Source organism: Schistocerca serialis, chromosome 2, assembly GCF_023864345.2.
Source record: "Schistocerca serialis cubense isolate TAMUIC-IGC-003099 chromosome 2, iqSchSeri2.2, whole genome shotgun sequence".
Lineage (NCBI taxonomy): Eukaryota > Metazoa > Arthropoda > Insecta > Orthoptera > Acrididae > Schistocerca > Schistocerca serialis.
Genome location: NC_064639.1, coordinates 1,125,648,074 through 1,125,668,502, shown reverse-complemented (window position 1 = coordinate 1,125,668,502; position 20,429 = coordinate 1,125,648,074). Strand labels below are relative to the sequence as shown.

The window sequence follows — 20,429 nt, the reverse complement described above, 5'->3', positions numbered from 1 at the left end:
AAAAAGACGAGAGCTAATAGAAATCCTTGGGTAACAGAAGAAATATTGAAATATAAAAATACAGTAAATGAATCAGGCAAAAAGGAATACAAACGTCTCAAAAATGAGATCGACAGGAAGTGCAAAATTGCTAAGCAGGGATGGCTAGAGGACAAATGTAAGGATGTAGAGGCTTGTCTCACTAGGGGTAAGATAGATACTGCCTACAGGAAAATTAAAGAGACCTTTGGAGAGAAGAAAACCACTTGTATGAATATCAAGAGCTCAGATGGCAACCCAGTTCTAAGCAAAGGAGGGAAGGCAGAAAGATGGAAGGAGTATATAGAGGGTTTATACAAGGGCGATGTACTTGAGGACAATATTATGGAAATGGAAGGGGATGTAGATGAAATGGGAGATAAGATACTGCGTGAAGAGTTTGACAGAGCACTGAAAGACCTGAGTCGAAACAAGGCCCTGGGAATAGACAACATTCCATTAGAACTACTGATGGCCTTGGGAGAGCCAATCATGACAAAACTCTACCATCTGGTGAGCAAGACGTATGAGACAGGCGAAATACCCTCAGACTTCAAGAAGAATATAGTAATTCCAATCCCAAAGAAAGCAGGTGTTGACAGATGTGAAAATTACGAACTATCAGTTTAATAAGTCACAGCTCCAAAATACTAACGCGAATTCTTTACAGACGAATGGAAAAACTGGTAGAAGCGGACCTCGGGGAAGATCAGTTTGGATTCCGTAGAAATGTTGGAACACGTGAGGCAATTCTAACCTTACGACTTATCTTAGAAGAAAGATTAAGAAAAGGCAAACCTACGTTTCTAGCATTTGTAGACTTAGAGAAAGCTTTTGACGATGTTGACTGGAATACTCTCTTTCAAATTCTGAAGGTGGCAGGGGTAAAATACAGGGAGCGAAAGGCTATTCACAATTTGTACAGAAACCAGATGGCAGTTATAAGAGTCGAGGGGCATGAAAGGGAAGCAGTGGTTGGGAAAGGAGTGAGACAGGGCTGTAGCCTCTCCCCGATGTTATTCAATCTGCATATTGAGCAAGCAGCAAAGGAAACAAAAGAAAAATTCGGAGTAGGTATTAAAATTCATGGAGAAGAAGCAAAAACTTTGAGATTCGCCGATGACATTGTAATTCTGTCAGAGACAGCAAAGGACTTGGAAGAGCAGTTGAACGGAATGGACAGTGTCTTGAAAGGAGGATATAAGATGAACATCAACAAAAGAAAAACGAGGATAATGGAATGTAGTCAAATTAAATCGGGTGATGCTGAGGGGATTATATTAGGAAATGAGACACTTAAAGTAGTAAAGGAGTTTTGCTATTTAGGGAGTAAAATAACTGATGATGGTCGAAGTAGAGAGGATTTAAAATGTAGACTGGCAATGGCAAGGAAATCGTTTCTGAAGAAGAGAAATTTGTTAACATCGAATATAGATTTAAGTGTCAAGAAGTCGTTTCTGAAAGTATTTGTATGGAGTGTAGCCATGTATGGAAGTGAAACATGGACGATAACCAGTTTGGCAAGAAGAGAATAGAAGCTTTCGAAATGTGGTGCTACAGAAGAATGCTGAAGATAAGGTGGGTAGATCACGTAACTAATGAGGAGGTATTGAATAGGATTGGGGAGAAGAGAAGTTTGTGGCACAACTTGACTAGAAGAAGGGATCGGTTGGTAGGACATGTCCTGAGGCATCAAGGGATCACAAATTTAGCATTGGAGGGCAGCGTGGAGGGTAAAAATCGTAGAGGGAGACCAAGAGATCAATACACTAAGCAGATTCAGAAGGATGTAGGTTGCAGTAGGTACTGGGAGATGAAGAAGCTTGCACAGGATAGAGTAGCATGGAGAGCTGCATCAAACCAGTCTCAGGACTGAAGACCACAACAACAACAACTTTTTCAGCATAATCCGCGAGCGCATCAGTTAAGTAGCATACCTACGATGTTTCAGCGTACTGCGAAGTATACAGTCCGCATTCCAGCAATCGTAACACAGTAAGTTTACAAAAACGTTCGAAACTGAAGAAGTGAATTAAAATTTGTTCTGCAGCCGGGACTCGAACCGGGGTCTTCTTGCTTTTTTTTCCGCGTTTGTTCGTTGTATCTGCTCGGGGCGGACGTCGTAAGACATCCGATTAAGTTCGTTGATGGTCGATTAACTCAGTGTTTTTATTATAGAGGGTACGTAACCCTCTGTCCGAACACGCTGAGCTACCATGCCGGCAATTCCTAGGTAGATATGCTGATCGTTACATGACCGCAGCACTATGGCCAACAGAGCTGCCCGAACTACCCAAGTCACGTGCCCTCCCCAACACAAACTCCAATTCACATCTCCCCTTATATTGTCACTATTACAAGGGAAAACTTAATTTAAGATCTATAAGACCACATGTCGTACAGCACTTCCTCATGACGTACAATGCTGGGGTGTTATTCCAATCTCGGAGAGCCCTGGTAATAGTGACAATATAAGGGAAGGTGTGAATTGGAGTTTGTGTTGGTGCGGGTACTTGACTTGTATAGTTCGTGCAGCTCTGGTAACTACAATGCTGCGCTGGTGTAATGGTCAGCATATCTGCCTAATAAGCAACAAAACCCGGCCGCCGCACAAATTTTAATTCACATCTTCAGTTTCCAACGTTATCGTAGATAAGTTAGAGACTTGAATGCCTCAGGGAAAATTTAATTTAAGATTTATACAGTAAGTTTAATTATAACCACCCTGCACTTCTCTCATGCATCTCGTGCCCGCAACGACGTCAGGTGCCACTTAGTTTGCTGGTAAGCGGTGGTCATAATATGTACTTACCTCAGTGTCCCCCCCCCCCCCCCTATCCTGTCATGCTATTGATCATATTTTAGTTTACTCATTTTGAACTGCTAGTGGCAATCTGTAACAACAGATTATAGAAGATAAACTTCTTTGCCAAGATAATAACCTTTATCTCGATAATAGGTTTCGGTAATCAATTTTCCCATCTTCAGATCTCGAGAGTCAGGTTTCGTATATTTCTCAAAATAGCCGTACGAGAACTCTCCCTCGTAAACTGGCATGTACGTAGAAAATTATAAGACTAATGCATCGGCTTGTCAGAATTGTTGTTGTTGTTGTGGTCTTCAGTCCAGAGACTGGTTTGATGCAGCTCTCCATGCTACTCTATCCTGTGCAAGCTTCTTCATCTCCGAGTAACAACTGCAACCTACATCCTTCTGAATCCGCCTACTGTATTCATCTCTTCTTTGTCCCACTGCGATTTTTACCCTCCACACTTCCCTCCATCACTAAGTTGGTGCCGCAGGACGTGTGCTACTAATTGATCCCCTCTTGTAGTCAAGTTGTGCCACAAATTCGTCTTCTCCCCGATTCTGTTCAGTACTTCCTAATTAGTTACGCGATGTATACATCTAATCTTCAGAATTGTTCTGTAGTGCCACATTTGGAAAGCTTCTATTCTCTTCTTGTCTAAACCATTTATCGTCCATGTTTCACATCCATACATGGCTACACTCCATATAAATACTTTTCCAAAAGACTTCCTGACAGTTAAATCTATACTCGACGTTAATAAATTTCTCTTCTTCAGAAACGCTTTCCTTGCCATTGCCAGTCTACATTTTATATCCTCCCTACTTGGACCATCATTAGTTATTTTGCTCCCGAAATAGCACAACTCATCTACTACTTTAAGTGCCTCATTTCCTAATGTAAATGCCTTAGCATCACCTGATTTAATTAGACTACATTCCATTAACCTAGTTTTGCTTTTGTTGATGTTCTTCTTATATCCGCCTTTCAAGACACTGCCCATTCCGTTCAAATGCTCTTTCAGGTCCTTTGCTGTCTCTGACAGAGTTACAATGTGTTGTGTACATAGTTCCGCGTAGTCAGCGCGTACACAACTTTCCCACTAGAGCGCGCCCCACTAAGCACAACAGCGCAGGCGCAGCACTCGTCCGTCTCCGCACTGCGAGATGGCGCTGCCATAGAGATGGACCAAATGCTACTTCCGCCGATCCTCGTATTAATATGTAATGCAGCCAATGAGATTGCTGCTAATGTAGAACCTTTTCTCCTCACGGATCACACTCGTGCAGTGATACATGAACGCGTGAGGTATTACAACGAGTGTACAGACTTTCGATTAGTCAGTCTGCATTTGTCTGCACCAGTCTGTACCAGTCTGCATTAGTCTGTACCAGTCTGTACGAGTTCTACATTTGTCTGTACCAGTCTATAGTCAAGTTTCAGTCTGCGCCCAATCAGATTACCATATTCCTGTACATAGCCATGAAGATAAATGTATAGACACTTTTGTCATGTATCACAGATATATGTGAGAATAAGATTAACGTGCCAATACCCAAAGGAACTTCAGTTTGTCAATTGTAAATAGCATCCAGGACCAAGTTAAGTAATATTTATGCTTGTTATTATTTTAATAAATGTGTGTGAAAATTAATCAAGTTCTGTTTAAAGTTGGTCACCGTCAATCTGCTACTCTAAGCGTGCAAGTGGCATTTCTATAGTCTGACCTAACAGCAGAAGATAAACACGCCACGATAAGACCACGAGACATATTGCTGACACTCGCCTACTTCGTTAGAGCGAAGAGTCAAATAATCTGATGGTGTGTGTACTGAAGGTCTTACAGTACGCACACCACACAATGTCATCGGAAAACGTCAAAGTTTTTATTTCTTCTTCAAACAACTATATGTACAGTTATTCAACACTTACATGTCTTATGCCACTTGTGAATGGCATAAGACAGGTGTTTGTTCTGATTAGCTGTGTAAATATTTGTTTTAATTCTGACATGCCGATGCATCAGCCTTCAGATTGTTATGTACCTGCGAATTGACGAGGAAGAGTACTAGACTTCTGTTTTAAGAGATACGCAATAACCTGATGTCTAGATCTGAGGATGGTGGCGCTGATTACCGAAATCGGTTATCGAGAATAAAGGTTATTAATATCGATCTTGACAAAGCAGTTTATGTTCTGTAATCGGTGGTAGGTGTTGGACGCGAGATGCGAGGCGCTGCTGACCTGTAGGCGACGACGCTGGCGGTGTCGGTGGCCGGCTGCCAGGAGGCGACGGCGGCCTCTGTGACGGGGCTGATCCAGACGGCGCCGTCGCGCTGGTCCACGTGCAGCACGGCCGACTGCGACGACTTGTGGCCCACGACGGACACCGGCAGCTCCTCCAGCTCGCGCAGAGGGCCGCCGCGCAGCGCCGACGTCGGCACCGAGAAGAGGCGCGTCTCCGCCATGGGCTGGAAGTAGAGGAGGCGCGAGCCCGAGGCGGGCTGCCCGTGGCCGGCCAGGGGGTGGGGGTGCAGCTGCGGCTGCGGCGGAGACAGCGCCAGCCCCAGCACGCCGTCCATCAGCGTGAACGACTCGCCAGCCACCTGCCGCACAACACCGGCTCTCAGCTCCCAATTACAGTCCCGCTCTACCAAAACTACTGTACTTTTGGTAAAGTATATAAATGATACGGAGTTTATACCTTGACCAAGAAGCCACGGTGAGAACTATGTATGGAACAACGAAATGGATAAAGATTCAGAAAGGGGTCCGGCAAGGCTGCATACTGTCACCGTACTTACTCAATCTGTATGCAGAACATGTCATGAGGAATGCGAGGCTAGATGAAGGAGAAACAGGAATTAAAATAGCTGGAATAAATGTAAACTACCTCAGGTACGCGGATGATACGATCCTGTTGGCAGAAAATGAAGAAGAATTGAGAACACTCTTACTGAAGGTGAAAGACGAAAGTGAAAAGGCCGGTCTTATGCTGAATGTGAAGAAAACAAAAATTATGGAAACTACACCTACCAATTCGTGGGATATAGCAGGAGAAACCGTGGAGGTGGTAACCACATTCAGCTATCTCGGATCCCAGATCTCTGCTGATGGCGACTGCAGCCATGAAATCCGGAGACGCCTGTTGCTCGGTGGACAGGCGATGTCAAACCTTGACAAGGTTATAAGGTCCCGAGATATAACGCTAGTAACAAAGATCCGTATTGTGAGGGCTATGGTCTTTCCAATTGTGATGTATGGATGTGAGACCTGGACCATTAGAAAGGCTGAACGGCGTAGAATTGACTCCTTCGAATTGTGGTGTTTGAGGAAACTTCTTAGAGTTCCATGGGCTGCAAAGAGAACCAACAGATTAATATTGGAGCAAATAAAACCAGATTTCTCCCTGGAAGGTCTAATGTTAAAACAAAAGCTGACCTACTTTGGACACACAATGCGAACGCATGCCTCACCGGAAAAAACATTAATGCTGGGGAAGACTGAATGAACTAGAAGAAGAGGACGTGAGAGGATGAGATGGATCGATGGCATCACAGAAACAATGTGTTCCAACCTGGAAGGTCTACGGGAGAAAGTGCAAGACAGGAAAAAATGGCGTGATTTGGTTCATGGGGTCACGAAGAGTCGGAACCGACTAAACGAATAGAAAGAGATATATAAATGACGCAGTAAATAACAGGATTACCGGTGGTACTGGTGGCTTTGGTAGGGAAAGAAACATAAATGAATGCGTGAAAGGGAAACTGGGAGCCGACGACTTCCCTTTGGGATTTGTTTGTTTTGCAAATAACACTAGTCAGCAATGAAAATGTTTCGGGCTCTAAAATTGTTAATTCTCACGCATTTTCATCTGCTGAATCAAAAAGATCGGCATAAAAGTGACAAATTAGCTCTTGATTTGGAGCCAAAGTGACGTTTCATTTTTCCAGTCAACATTTTCAGTTTTGGTGGGAAATTTTGTTTTCGGAGTTGGCACACCTGGCCGATAACAAAACACAAATGTTCTTCACCTGTCTTTAAGTCATGAAAGTAGACACTGTTGCTATGACGGTGAGTTTCATATAGTTTTTGCTGTAATTAAAGTAGAATTTCTGGTTAGAGAGTGCTTTTGCAGTGTAAAATTCGTAAAAATGGTGTAAATAAGATGAATAATGTTTGTAACATTTGCGGTGAAATAACATTTTCCTCACACAAACTCAGTCAGAAGCCCTTGTGAAAACTGCCTACCAACATTATTGCGGTATGAAAGGAGGGGACCAGGATATGTCTTGGGCTCCACATATATGTTGTAAAGCGTGTTTTGTTACACTACGAGAATGGCTGAAAAATAAGAAACGATCTATGGCTTTTGCTGTGTCTATGGTTGGGCAGGAGACTACAGACCATACAGATGACTGCTATTTATGCTTGACTAGATATATAGGGGCAGGAAGGCCTATGAAGAAAAGAAGAATAGGTCGGTACCCGAATCTTGGACCTGCTAATCGACCCCTTCCGCATTCCTTTAGTTTACCACTTTCTATTCCACCAGAAAATTGTGTCTTTGAATTAGGAAATGAAAGTGTGAAACAACAAGAAGAACCAAACAAGCCTTCCACATCCTGTGACCCTGATTTTGAGGGATAAGATGATAAACAGCAGGGACTGAGTCAAGCAGAGTTGTGTGATCTGATTAAACACCTTGACGTGTCGAAGGAAAAGGCAGATATTCTTGGATCTCGATTACAGCAATGGAATCTTCTCCAATGTGATGTCACTATCTGACAGTACAGAAAAAGTCACATGGAACTGCTTCCCTTGTTGGAGAAGAAAAACAATGTCGTTGTTTGCAGTGACATTAATGGCTTGATGAAATCTTTGAATTTGAACGATGATCCAAGTGAATGGAGGCTACTCATAGACTCCTTCGAGCCTAGTCTGAAATCTGTGTTGTTTCACAATGGCATCCGTCTTCCTCCTATTAATGTTGGTCATACAGTCCATATGAAGGAGACATATGAGATCCATCTTGGCCTAAATCAAATACCATGAACACAAACGTAAAATCCGTCGTGATCTAAATGTCATTTGCATACTCATAAGAATGCAGTGATGTCGCTTCAGGACCTCACGTGGACCCACAAGATGTTTTTATTTCATCCCTGCTTATCACGCTGGGTTTGATGAAAAATATTGACAAGGGTATGAACTAAGAAGGACGGGCGTTTAAGTACATAAGAGAAAAAATTTCCGAAATTAAGTGTTTCAAAAGTTAAGGAAGGTACTTTTATCGGGCCATAAATTCGAGAACTCGTTCAATGAACTGTGGATGAAGCCCGACTAAAAGGGAAATTACATGCATTCAACGAAAATAATAGTGGAGTGATAATGGCCAGCTTCTAGCCGAAATGTAGATGTGCACAATAAAATTTAAAAAGGACGACTCATCGCTGCAATCTATAATTTACAAGTCAATATAACAGTCGCTGAGTGCAACAGATTTCTCAATGGAAGGTAACCTGAACAAATAAATTAGTTACTTCACGGAAAATTTTTGTCCGAATTTTCATAGCCAAATGAAGAGTGGGAAAACGATAAATGTGGTATAAAATTGTCCAGTCTTAATATTATTTTACCTGTGTTGGATATTGTGAACTCCGCGGCTGTTGCTGATTGTTGGTGAATGACGACACAAATATTTTAAAACGTTTAATTTTGGTACCATAACCGATTTCGGATTACCATGTCCATTTTCAGATGGTTAATATTTTCCGTTACATAGGTGTTTCGATCAACAGCATGTCGTCTGCTACATATTGCACAACACTATTGAGTATTTATTGCCACTTTATCAGTTGTTTCGTTAATAAAAATACGCCAAAGTGCCTGCATTTTTTAATGTATGTGTGAAGGTTGTATGCTTTTCATTATGTGCCATTTTGAAACTTCCTGGCAGATCAAAACTGTGTGCCGGGCACACAGTTTTAATCTGCCAGGAAGTTTCACATCAGCGCACACTCCGCTGCAGAGTGAAAATCTCATTCTGTGTGCCGTTTTATTTGTGACATACGGATGTTTCCTGCCACTTTTTATTACAATTTGACGTAACATCACTACGTGACTTCCAGTGTCGTGAGAAGCACGTACTTCTAATAATGTTACAGGATCCGAATATGACAGCGCACGTCTGTCAGAACCGGTACTAGTAATATCAAGAATTACTAGCGAACCTGGCAAACTTGATTCTTCAAGAATAACATAACATTGAATCGCCCCCAACGATTGGCACAGTGTGAAACATGTACTCGAAGAATTTTCCTCATTCTTGTTATTATGTAGTGACTATGCAAGTGGTCTGGTTACTGGAATGAGAGTAGGTGAAGGAAGAAGGGGAGGTGGTGAGGCTGGGTGGAGGGCGGCCTACCTGGAAGGCGCTGCGGTCGGGGTGCGGCCACATGTAGGACTGGCTGACCCTCCAGGCGGAGTCGCGGCCCGCGTCGTACACGACGAGCCCAGGCGCGGCGCTGTCGCTCATGTAGACGAAGACTTCGTCGCACGAGCGGGAGCCCTCGTCGTCGATGACGAGGTTGGTGAGCAGCGAGCTGGGCCGCAGCACGTCCTGCGGGAAGGTGACGGAGCGCACGGGCGCGTCGGTGCGCAGGTCGAACACGACCAGCTTGGGCGGGCAGACGCGCGTGAAGGTGCCGAGCGAGTCCATGAGGCCGCTGTCCAGCACCCACAGCCGGTCGCAGCGGTCGGCGCGCGCCCGGTACACCGACACCAGCGTCGAGCAGTTGGGCCGCGACGCCGTCGAGTGCCACGCCCAGCTGGGGTAAGCCTGCAACGGCCCACACCCACACTTGCAACAGTTTCTGTCATTCTGTCTGTCGTGCAGGAAGAGAGGACAGCAGTTACATTTTTCCTTAAGTAGACGCCGTTTTACAAATAAAACAGTTTACTGCGTCAACATTTATTTATTCTCCCACTACACGTTTCGATGGCTCACACTATCATCTTCAGGTGGAGAACTTGGTACTTACAAGTTGAAAAGAAAAGAATTCGTGAGAGTAAACAGTAATGAATTACCTTGAAGAAAACGATCTACACTCCTGGAAATTGAAATAAGAACACCGTGAATTCATTGTCCCAGGAAGGGGAAACTTTATTGACACATTCCTGGGGTCAGATACATCACATGATCACACTGACAGAACCACAGGCACATAGACACAGGCAACAGAGCATGCACAATGTCGGCACTAGTACAGTGTATATCCATCTTTCGCAGCAATGCAGGCTGCTATTCTCCCATGGAGACGATCGTAGAGATGCTGGATGTAGTCCTGTGGAACGGCTTGCCATGCCATTTCCACCTGGTGCCTCAGTTGGACCAGCGTTCGTGCTGGGCGTGCAGACCGCGTGAGACGACGCTTCATCCAGTCCCAAACATGCTCAATGGGGGACAGATGCGGAGATCTTGCTGGCCAGGGTAGTTGACTTACACCTTCTAGAGCACGTTGGGTGGCATGGGATACATGCGGACGTGCATTGTCCTGTTGGAACAGCAAGTTCCCTTGCCGGTCTAGGAATGGTAGAACGATGGGTTCGATGACGGTTTGGATGTACCGTGCACTATTCAGTGTCCCCTCGACGATCACCAGTGGTGTACGGCCAGTGTAGGAGATCGCTCCCCACACCATGATGCCGGGTGCTGGCCCTGTGTGCCTCGGTCGTATGCAGTCCTGATTGTGGCGCTCACCTGCACGGCGCCAAACACGCATACGACCATCATTGCCACCAAGGCAGAAGCGACTCTCATCGCTGAAGACGACACGTCTCCATTCGTCCCTCCATTCACGCCTGTCGCGACACCACTGGAGGCGGGCTGCACGATGTTGGGGCGTGAGCGGCAGACGGCCTAACGGTGTGCGGGACCGTAGCCCAGCTTCATGGAGACGGTTGCGAATGGTCCTCGCCGATACCCCAGGAGCAACAGTGTCCCTAATTTGCTGGGAAGTGGCGGTGCGGTTCCCTACGGCACTGCGTAGGATCCTACGGTCTTGGCGTGCATCCGTGCGTCGCTGCGGTTCGGTCCCAGGTCGACGGGCACGTGCACCTTCCGCCGACCACTGGCGACAACATCGATGTACTGTGGAGACCTCACGCCCCACGTGTTGAGCAATTCGGCGGTACGTCCACCCGGCCTCCCGCATGCCCACTATAAGCCCTCGCTCAAAGTCCGTCAACTGCACATACGGTTCACGTCCACGCTGTCGCGGCATGCTACCAGTGTTAAAGACTGCGATGGAGCTCCGTATGCCACGGCAAACTGGCTGACACTGACGGCGGCGGTGCACAAATGCTGCGCAGCTAGCGCCATTCGACGGCCAACACCGCGGTTCCTGGTGTGTCCGCTGTGCCGTGCGTGTGATCATTGCTTGTACAGCCCTCTCGCAGTGTCCGGAGCAAGTATGGTGGGTCTGACACACCGGTGTCAATGTGTTCTTTTTTCCATTTCCAGGAGTGTATTTACAGACAGTCGGTGAAACACAACTAGCTCTTTACTCGCACGAAGTGTTGAGTGCTATTGATTACAAATTGATTCCATAGTTCTGGATTTCCGGACACTGTACCACACAAGCGGCTCGTACTGAAATTTCGTGCTTATGGATTATCGTCTCAGTTATGTGACTTGTTACGGCGTAAAGTCAGCGCTACCGTTCCAGTCGGGAATCTCCAGAGAAGAGACGGCTGTGAGAACAGGTCAGCCAATCGCACGCTGACCGACCTCCCTCCATGAAATGATAATTAAATCAAGACCCTAAGCTGTCGACGGGTGTTGATATACATCAACGGGGACAGTTGAAAATGTGTGCCCCGACCGGGATTCGAACCCGGGATCTCCTGCTTACATGGCAGACTCTCTATCCGTCTGATCCACTGAGGGCACAGAGGATAGTGCGGCTGCAGGGATTTATCCCTTGCACGCTACCTTTGAGACCCACATTCCCAGCTTAATGTCCACACACTACAATCGTAGTGACCCTGCCCATTACACTCATTACTCGCCGCAGACAATCTTACCGAGTTCCGTAAGAGTTCGGGCAATGCGTGTGCATCCAGCACAGAAGAAGTAGGTCAATGGCCGGTTAGCCTTAACTATATGAAGATGGTGTCTGTTCTTTCGGAGATGTCCCAGGCGAGGCACACATTTTCACCTGTCCCCGTTGATGTTATATCAACGCCTGTCGGCAGCTTAGGGTCTTCATTTAATTATCATCTCATTCTAATGCATGGTCACCTATGGTACCTGTTCTTTCGGACATGTTCAAAAGAACAGATACCATCTTCATATAGACCTCCCTCCAGCACGACAACGCCACACCAGCGGCCCCTAGGTGACGACGACATAAGCGCCGAGCCCAATTGGTGGCAGCCCACATCGAAAGCAGCTTCAACGATAGCCACTTCATTAGCCGGCGCATGGTAGCCTCTTCATTAGCAATCCCTACGTAGCACAGTTCGAGATCAGTCGTCACTGCAGTTCAGTTGACAGACTTATGCTAGTACCTGACGCTAGGACCAGGAGTCTTACTTGTATTTCTCTATTATGAAGAAGGCTGATTATTTTGTATGTCGCCCTTTGCTTGCGATACATCTATGTAATCGCACTTGTGGATGATCATATATAGAGGAGTACAAGAATTCTCAGATCAAAGTTAAGTACTTGTACTTGTGTTATTGTACGAAAAACTCATTAATAAGAGTCGTTTGATTGTTTGTGTACCGAACAGAGTATGCACGATTCCTAGACACAACATGACTGGATTTGTGATTTCCTGTCACAGGGGTCACAGTTCGTAGTAACTGGCGGAAAGTCATCGAGTACATCAGAAGTGATTTCTGGCGTTCCCCAAGCTAGTATTATAGAAAATGGCTCTGAGCACTATGGGACTTAACTACTGAAGTCATCAGTCCCCTAGAACTTAGAACTACTTAAACCTAACTAACCTAAGGACATCACACACATCCATGCCCGAGGCAGGATTCGAACCTGCGACCGTAGCGGTGACGCGGTTCCAAACTGACGCGCTTAGAACCGCACGGCCACACCGGCCGGCTAGTAGTATTATAGACCCTTTGCTGCTCCTTACCTATATAAACGATTTGGGAGATAATCAGACTAGCCGTCTTACGTTGTTTGCAGGTAAAGTTGTCGTTTATCGACTAGAAAATGCATCAAAAGGTCAAAACAAATTGCAAAACGATTTAGAAAAGATATCTGTGTGGTGCGAAAATTTGAAACTGACCCTAAATAACGAGAAATGTGAGGTCATCCACATGAGTGCTAAAAGGAATCCTTTAAATTTCGATTACACGATAAATGAGTCAAATCTAAAGGCCGTAAATTCAAAGGCGAAGGCTAACCAAAGACTGCGCCTTATTGTCAAGACACTTAGAAAATGTAACAGACCTACTAAGGAGACTGCCTACACTACGTTTGTCCGTCCTTCGCGGTATGGCATACTTACCAGATAGCATTGTTGGTGTACATCGAGAAAGTTCAGAGAAGGGCAGCACTTTTTGTATTATCGTGAAATAGGGTAGATATTTCGCTGATATGTTACAGGATTTGGGTTGGACACCATTAAAATAAAGGCCTTTTTCGTTGCGACGGAATCTTCTCACGAAATTTCGATCAGCAACTTTCTCTTCCGAATGCGAAAATATTTTGTTAACAGCGACCTACGTAGGGAGAAACGATCATCATAATAAAATAAGGGAAATCACAGCTCGCATGGGAAGATACAGGCGTTCGTTTTTTCCGCGCGCTATACGAGATTGGAATAATAGAGAATTGTGAAGATGGTTCGACGAACCCTCTGCCAGGCACGTAAGTATTATTTGCAGAGTATCCTTGTAGATGTAGGTGTAGATGTACATACAAGGCACGTAGGGTCGAGAAAACGTTCCACTTTGTCGCTTCTTGCAAGTGCTCCTCTCTGTGCATTTGCTTACACTGTCTCTGCAAAGGCGTTGTCAAGTCTGAGGTAGATTTGCTTACTTTGAGTACTAAGATAATTCTAAAGTGCAATTGCTCGAGTTTAGATATTTGTTACTCTTCGTCAAAATGATATTACTATAGTTATTAAATGGATGTACGGATATAAATAACACATAAGAAAAATTTTGTGTTCCACAACAATGTTTTCAAAATATGGGACCTGCAAGGTTAAACTGTTAGTTCTTTCGCTATTTGTTCTTTAAATTTGCAATACATTTACAATTAGCAACAAGTCTAAATTCAGTAACAACTCACTAAACTACACTAATTTGTGTGTGTCCATCCTTCTGATTGAAGGCTCGTGGGAATCGGCCGTCCGCTTATATAATAAAATGAAATAGTGTTATTTATTATATAGCTACCAGTTTCCGTGACTCACTACACTATCTTCAGGCCGTAACTGACGCTGAGTGGGTGGACTCCAAGCGTATACACAACCCGTCCCATTAATGATGGCCTACAACCAATGATGGTTGCAGACACAACATCGCTGTTACTGTTGTCTAAGGAAACCAGCTCGTAGACGTCGGCCACTGCTGGTGTCGTGTATAAGATTGGAAACTACCCCTCAGCGTCAGTTAAGGACTGGAGATGGTGTAGTGAGGCACATCATCTGCTTGCTATATAATAAATAACATTCATTTTATTACATAAATTAATTTTGCTCCTACAATTGATGACTTTCATACTTACACATACGTCCATATTCTGTTACATCCCAGCCATATGTTTTTTTTTAAATAAAAGAAAAATGAACAAATGACCATTTAATAAATATAATAATTGAATTTTGATGTGCAGTAACGAATAGCTAAATTCCAGCAATTGTAGCTTACAGTTAGTATTCTTTGTATTCAAAGTGTGGAAACGTATCTCTGAATGTGTAACATCTTTCAAGTGACATTATGCAAACAAATGTACAGTGAAGGCCACATGCAACAAGTAGTAGTACGCAGCATTTCTTCGACTATACTTAGCTTACAGGTACACTGTACTCCTTTACATTCATATTAACAGTGCGTTTTCTGAAAAACCAACTGTATTACCACCAAAAGACGCAACATAACCTGCCTTTGGTTTGCTGCTGTAGAAACGCGTGTATGGTTTTCACTAACCCCATCAAAGTAACTATGTAATTCTCCACCTGAAATCGACGGTGTGAACCATCAAAACGCGTAGTTAAGAATTAATAGGTGACTGACGTAGTGAATTCTTTTATTTGCTTTATCAGCAGTCGCACCCCACATGATACCATCCCTTATGGACGAAAGATTCAGAAGTCGTTTTGTACTGTGACCTATGATCTCTTGTATTTTACGTTTTGCGCACACATATCCTTAATTGTGACTCTTGAAATTTTCCCGGCGTATCGAATATTCCACAAGATTTCGGGATTGCAGCCGGATCTCATCGACTTCTTTCCACGATATTTCGGCTGACAACCTTACAGCCATCTTCAGGCGAGTGTTTGACACTGGAGATTGCTAGTGCAAGTCGCTCTATTTATACGTAAAAGTGCCGCAGGCGCGCATTCGCAAGTTACCGTAGCATGCGCGCCACCTGTCGATTCCAAGGCCGTCTACAATATTACTGCATCTATGGAGCGCAAACGAATGCGTGAAAAAGGTAAAACATGCACGCAGACGTGTCCAAAACAATAAAATGCAAAATTTCAATATTAAAATTAAAATTACTTGTCGCTCGACATGTCAGAAGCCATAAAAACTTTTCTTTTGGTTGAAATTAAAGAAATCAACTGTCCCAGGCCTTATTCAATAAAAAGCCGCCATCACGGTTAATGAGATTTTCCGCTAAACGCATTTCCACGGATTCCTTCATAACTGAATCCCAGAAGGATCTCGATGGGGCCAAGATTTTCGTGGCCGAATAATCCATAGTATGTCCTGTGAAAATACAATGTTCGGCTATGGCCGACTTAATGGGCTGTAAAAGGCGAGTGTGGCGCTCATGTTCAACGCAGCGGTCGTGTACTGTGCGTGTGGATTGACCAATGTAGGCTTTCCCACACTCGCAAGGTATTTTATAAATTCCAGCCTTCCGTAATCCCAGATCATCCTTGGCTGAGCCCAGAAGAGCACGCGTCTTTGTAGGTGGCCGGAATATTGCTTTCACACGATGTTTCTTTAAAATTCTGCCTACTTTCGATGAAATGTTCCCGACATATGGGAGAAATGCTCTGGACTTAAACACCTCCTTATCCTCTTGATCTTGTGGGTGTTCACGTTTCTTCCTCCTTAAAGCAGTACTGACCTGATGTGCAGAATATCCATTATGTTGAAATACCGATTTCAAGTGCTCTAATTCGTCTGCAAGACTGTCTTTATCAGACACGACATGTGCCCTGTGCACCAACGTTCGAAGGACGCCCATAGTTTGTGACGGGTGATGACAGCTTGACGCCTGCAGGTACAGATCCGTATGCGTGGGTTTTCGATAGACAGAATGCCCCAATGACCCATCCACCCTGCGTTTAACCGTGACGTCCAGAAATGGTAGGTAACCATCCTTTTCAACTTCCATCGTAAACTGAATGTTTGTGTGGATGGAATTCAGATGTTGTAAAAACCGTGAAACCTCTTCTTCACCGTGAGGCCACACTACAAAGGTATCGTCCACGTACCGCCAGAAGACTGTTGGTTTCAACATCGCCGAATCGAGAGCCCTCTCCTCAAAGTCTTCCATATAAAAGTTTGCTACCAGAGGGGACAGAGGACTGCCCATGGCAACACCGTCAAGTTGCTCAAAATATTCATTATTGAATAGAAAGTAAGTAGAGGACAGGGCATGGTGAAACAGTGCCGTTATATCGCCCGTAAACTTATTGCCGATAAGTGACAATGAATCCAAAAGAGGGACTGTTGTGTCTAGACAAGACAGCATAGACACAATGAGAGGAAGCCGAAAGGCACGCGCTAAGCCAAAGCAGGGTGCGTGAGGTCTGAAACGGGATACGTTATGAATGCTATAAAGAAAAGTACGTAGCTTCTGGAATACTTAACTTTAATCCATCCTTTTGGTACATCTGGAGATTGTAGCGATACAAGTGAGACTCTTTAGATACATGCAATGTTACTAATGGCGCCTTGCTAGGTCGTAACCATTGACTTAGCTGAAGGCTATTCTAACTATCTGCTCGGCAAAGGAGCGAGGCTTCGTCAGTATAGTCGCTAGCTACGTCGTCCGTACAACTGGGCGAGTGCTAGTCCGTATCTCGAGACCTGCCTTGTGGTGGCGCTCGGTCTGCACACAGTGGCGACACGCGGGTCCGACATGTACTAGTGGACCGCGGCCGATTTAAAACTACCACCTAGCAAGTGTGAAGAGTGAAACGACACCGAAACTTACTAACAAGTCCGAATCCTTCAGCTGTAGTGTTCCCAGTCTATTGATAAAGTCCGCAGAGTTGCGAATATGGTGCGTACATTTGACAACAAAAGGTCTCAGTAGCGAAGCCAAATGGCTAGATGAATCATATGTTGGAGCACCGACATTGCTCACTATGGGGCGTAAGGGCACATTATCCTTATGGATCTTTGGAAGACCATATAACCTCGGTAGAACAGAACTGTGAGGTCTCAATCTTTTCACAACTTCTTGCGGCAGAGAAGACGAGTTTAGCAACTCTGACGTTTTCCTTTCTACTTTCCGAGTAGGGTCTTTATCAAGCTTCCTGTACGTTGTGTCACTCAGCAAACTATATATCTTCTGATCATACATATCACGTGGCAACAGCACAGTAGGATTCCCCTTATCCGCCGGAAGGACCGCCGTCTGAGGATCTTCCCGTAACTTGCGCAGCGCAGCCCTTTCCATTGAAGAAATGTTGCTCTTCTGAGGCCGAGTTCTCGTAAGTGCGCGACATGTTTCCCGCCTGATTTCGTCTGCTGCTTCACTGGATAGAGGCCTGACAGCTTCTTCAACAGCACTAATAAATTCTATTAAAGGTAAGGTCCTAGGTGTCGGTGCGAAGTTCAGACCTTTCCCAAGTACCGACAGTGTCACGTTATCTAAATCCTTATCCGTGGAATTTACCACAGAGCGTCGAAAAACATCTTCTTGTCGTGACGTTGCTGAGAGTCGGTCGAACTTCGATGATTGTCTTAAAGAATGCTCCTAACGGACCCAGTCTGATTTGGCCCGTGTTACACCATCGACCCATTCCCAGTGTCAAACACTCGCCTGAAGATGGCTGTAAGGTTGTCAGCCGAAATATCGTGGAAGGAAGTCGATGAGATCCGGCTGCAACCCCGAAATCTTGTGGAATATCCTTGATTAATTTACTGAATCAAACCGTTTTTCTTGCAAGACTGTTTTTATCCGAGGGGTTAATTTTTTATACTTGAGATCAGTTTCGACTTCTTTGTTCTATAAAGCGACCAAAACATAGTCACAAAATCAAAGGACCTGGCGTACCTGTTGCGACAATATGAGGATCTCCCTCTAAGAAGGCTGTATATCACTATTTAATAATTTTCAGGAAGTTCCTTTAGCACTATATATTTATGCATTTGATTATGTATGATCAAGGGGTACAGTATTTATTATACAACAGTGACTTGTATTTGCATATTCTACAAAACTTAGGAAGTTATCTTTATTTTTATGTACCTTTCCGTGAAAGAACACTGCGTGTTGTGTAAAAGTACATTGTGGAATACTATCGTACATTAAAAAAATAATGTTCTCTTACAGTGGCAAAAGTTATGTGAAATATTAACAGATTACATTATCTGATATACTGAATTAATACTTTGCATTTATTTAAACTTACCGAAGAAAGACTGATTCTACAGAGGATACGAAACAGTAACTAAGAAAAAGTGAAACAGAGGAAAAATAAGCTGAACTGTTCACTCAGAAGTCAAGTTCACAGAAAATTTCCTGTATTCTATATCAAATTATCTATACCTTCCAACAAGAACCTCATTTTCTATGCCGAAGGAGGAATAAACTCTCTATACAACAAAGTCATTTAGGACTGACAGAAGACATCAAAAAAGTTGAAAGAATTTTGTATTCTTGCGAAATAGTGGACAGAGTTTCACGAATGCGATACTGATCTGTAGTAACAATAATTAAAACTAAGGCGTTTTTGATTGCAACGTTACCCTCCGAATGCGGAAAATATTTCGTTGGCAGCCATGTGCGTACGGAGAAATGATCATTGTAATAAAATAAGAGAAACTAGAGCTCGTGCGGAAAGATTTAAGTGTTCGTTTTTGCCGCACGCTGTTAGAGAGTGGAAACGGCAGAGAAATAATGTGAAAGTGGTTCGATAAACCCTCTACTAGGCAGTTAACTGTTAATTGCAGAGTAGTTATGTAGATGTAGATATGGAAAACCTCATAACAGGAATACGGATGTAAACTTAGGTCTGACTTTCTCTTTTGTCTTTAGCAGACAGTGACGTACCCAAAGGTGAATGACATTATGACTAAAACGTAGATACACTGAATGTGGGTCATCTGCATTGATATTTAACAATGTAATTAGTAATTTTGAAGTTTGAGTCACATGTCACAATACTTTCAGGTATACTGACAGCAACAAAGGCAGTCTGGCTCATTTGCATTATAATGAAAGATGTGCTTAAAAAGCAAATATTAAGGACTTCGATTCATAGGTAATCATGACGTCCATTACTCTTCTTTTTTCCCGGTTAATGCAAAATTACCGTACCAGGGCAGAAACCTATGTCCCGAAACAATAAATTTTTGCTATACTATTGTAACATGTTTTGTCAAAGCAAGAAGTTGTGCAAAAGTGTCATTGTCGCATTGTTGTTTTGCCCAAACCAAAGGCCAGACCAAATATAATATTCTGGTGTACAACTTTTACGTTATAATGATATACAAGGCTCTTGCACGGACCACATTTATTGTAGTTTTTACAGGCACATCGTTACCAGCTGCGGAAGTGTAAGATCTTCCATCGTTCCTCGTAGTTTTCTTGACGTTCTGCTTCCAGTCTGATCCGATATACAGGGTGTTACAAAAAGATACGGCCAAACTTTCAGGAAACATTCCTCACACACAAATAAAGAAAAGATGTTATGTGGACATGTGTCCGGAAACGCTTAATTCCCATGTTTGAGCTCATTTTAGTTTCGTCAGTATGTATTGTACTTCCTCGACTCACCGCCAGTTGGCCCAATTCAAGGAAGGTAATGTTGACTTCGGTGCTTGTGTTGACACGCGACTCATTGCTCTACAGTACTAGCATCAAGCACATCAGTACGTAGCATCAACAGGTTAGTGTTCATCACGAACGTGGTTTTGCAGTCAGTGCAATGTTTACAAATGCGGAGTTGGCAGATGCCCATTTGATGTATGGATTAGCACGGGGCAATAGCCGTGGCGCGGTACGTTTGTATCGAGACAGATTTCCAGAACGAAGGTGTCCCGACAGGAAGACGTCCGAAGCAATTGATCGGCGTCTTAGGGAGCACGGAACATTGCACCCTATGACTCGCGACTGGGGAAGACCTACAACGACGAGGACACCTGCAATGGA

At 44.1% G+C, this 20,429-nt stretch overlaps 1 protein-coding gene across 1 annotated transcript in view; it reads right to left on the bottom strand.

The window, feature by feature from the left end:
• Positions 1 to 20,429, bottom strand: part of LOC126458572 (protein yellow-like) — a 132,864-nt gene that overhangs the window by 9,455 nt on the left and 102,980 nt on the right. Inside the window, exons 3-4 of the mRNA XM_050095705.1 lie at positions 9,255 to 9,668; positions 5,072 to 5,433 (exon numbers count right to left, since the gene is read on the bottom strand). Of these exons, the coding sequence (XP_049951662.1) occupies positions 5,072 to 5,433; positions 9,255 to 9,668 (776 nt within the window). The remainder of the gene's footprint in view (positions 1 to 5,071; positions 5,434 to 9,254; positions 9,669 to 20,429) is intronic.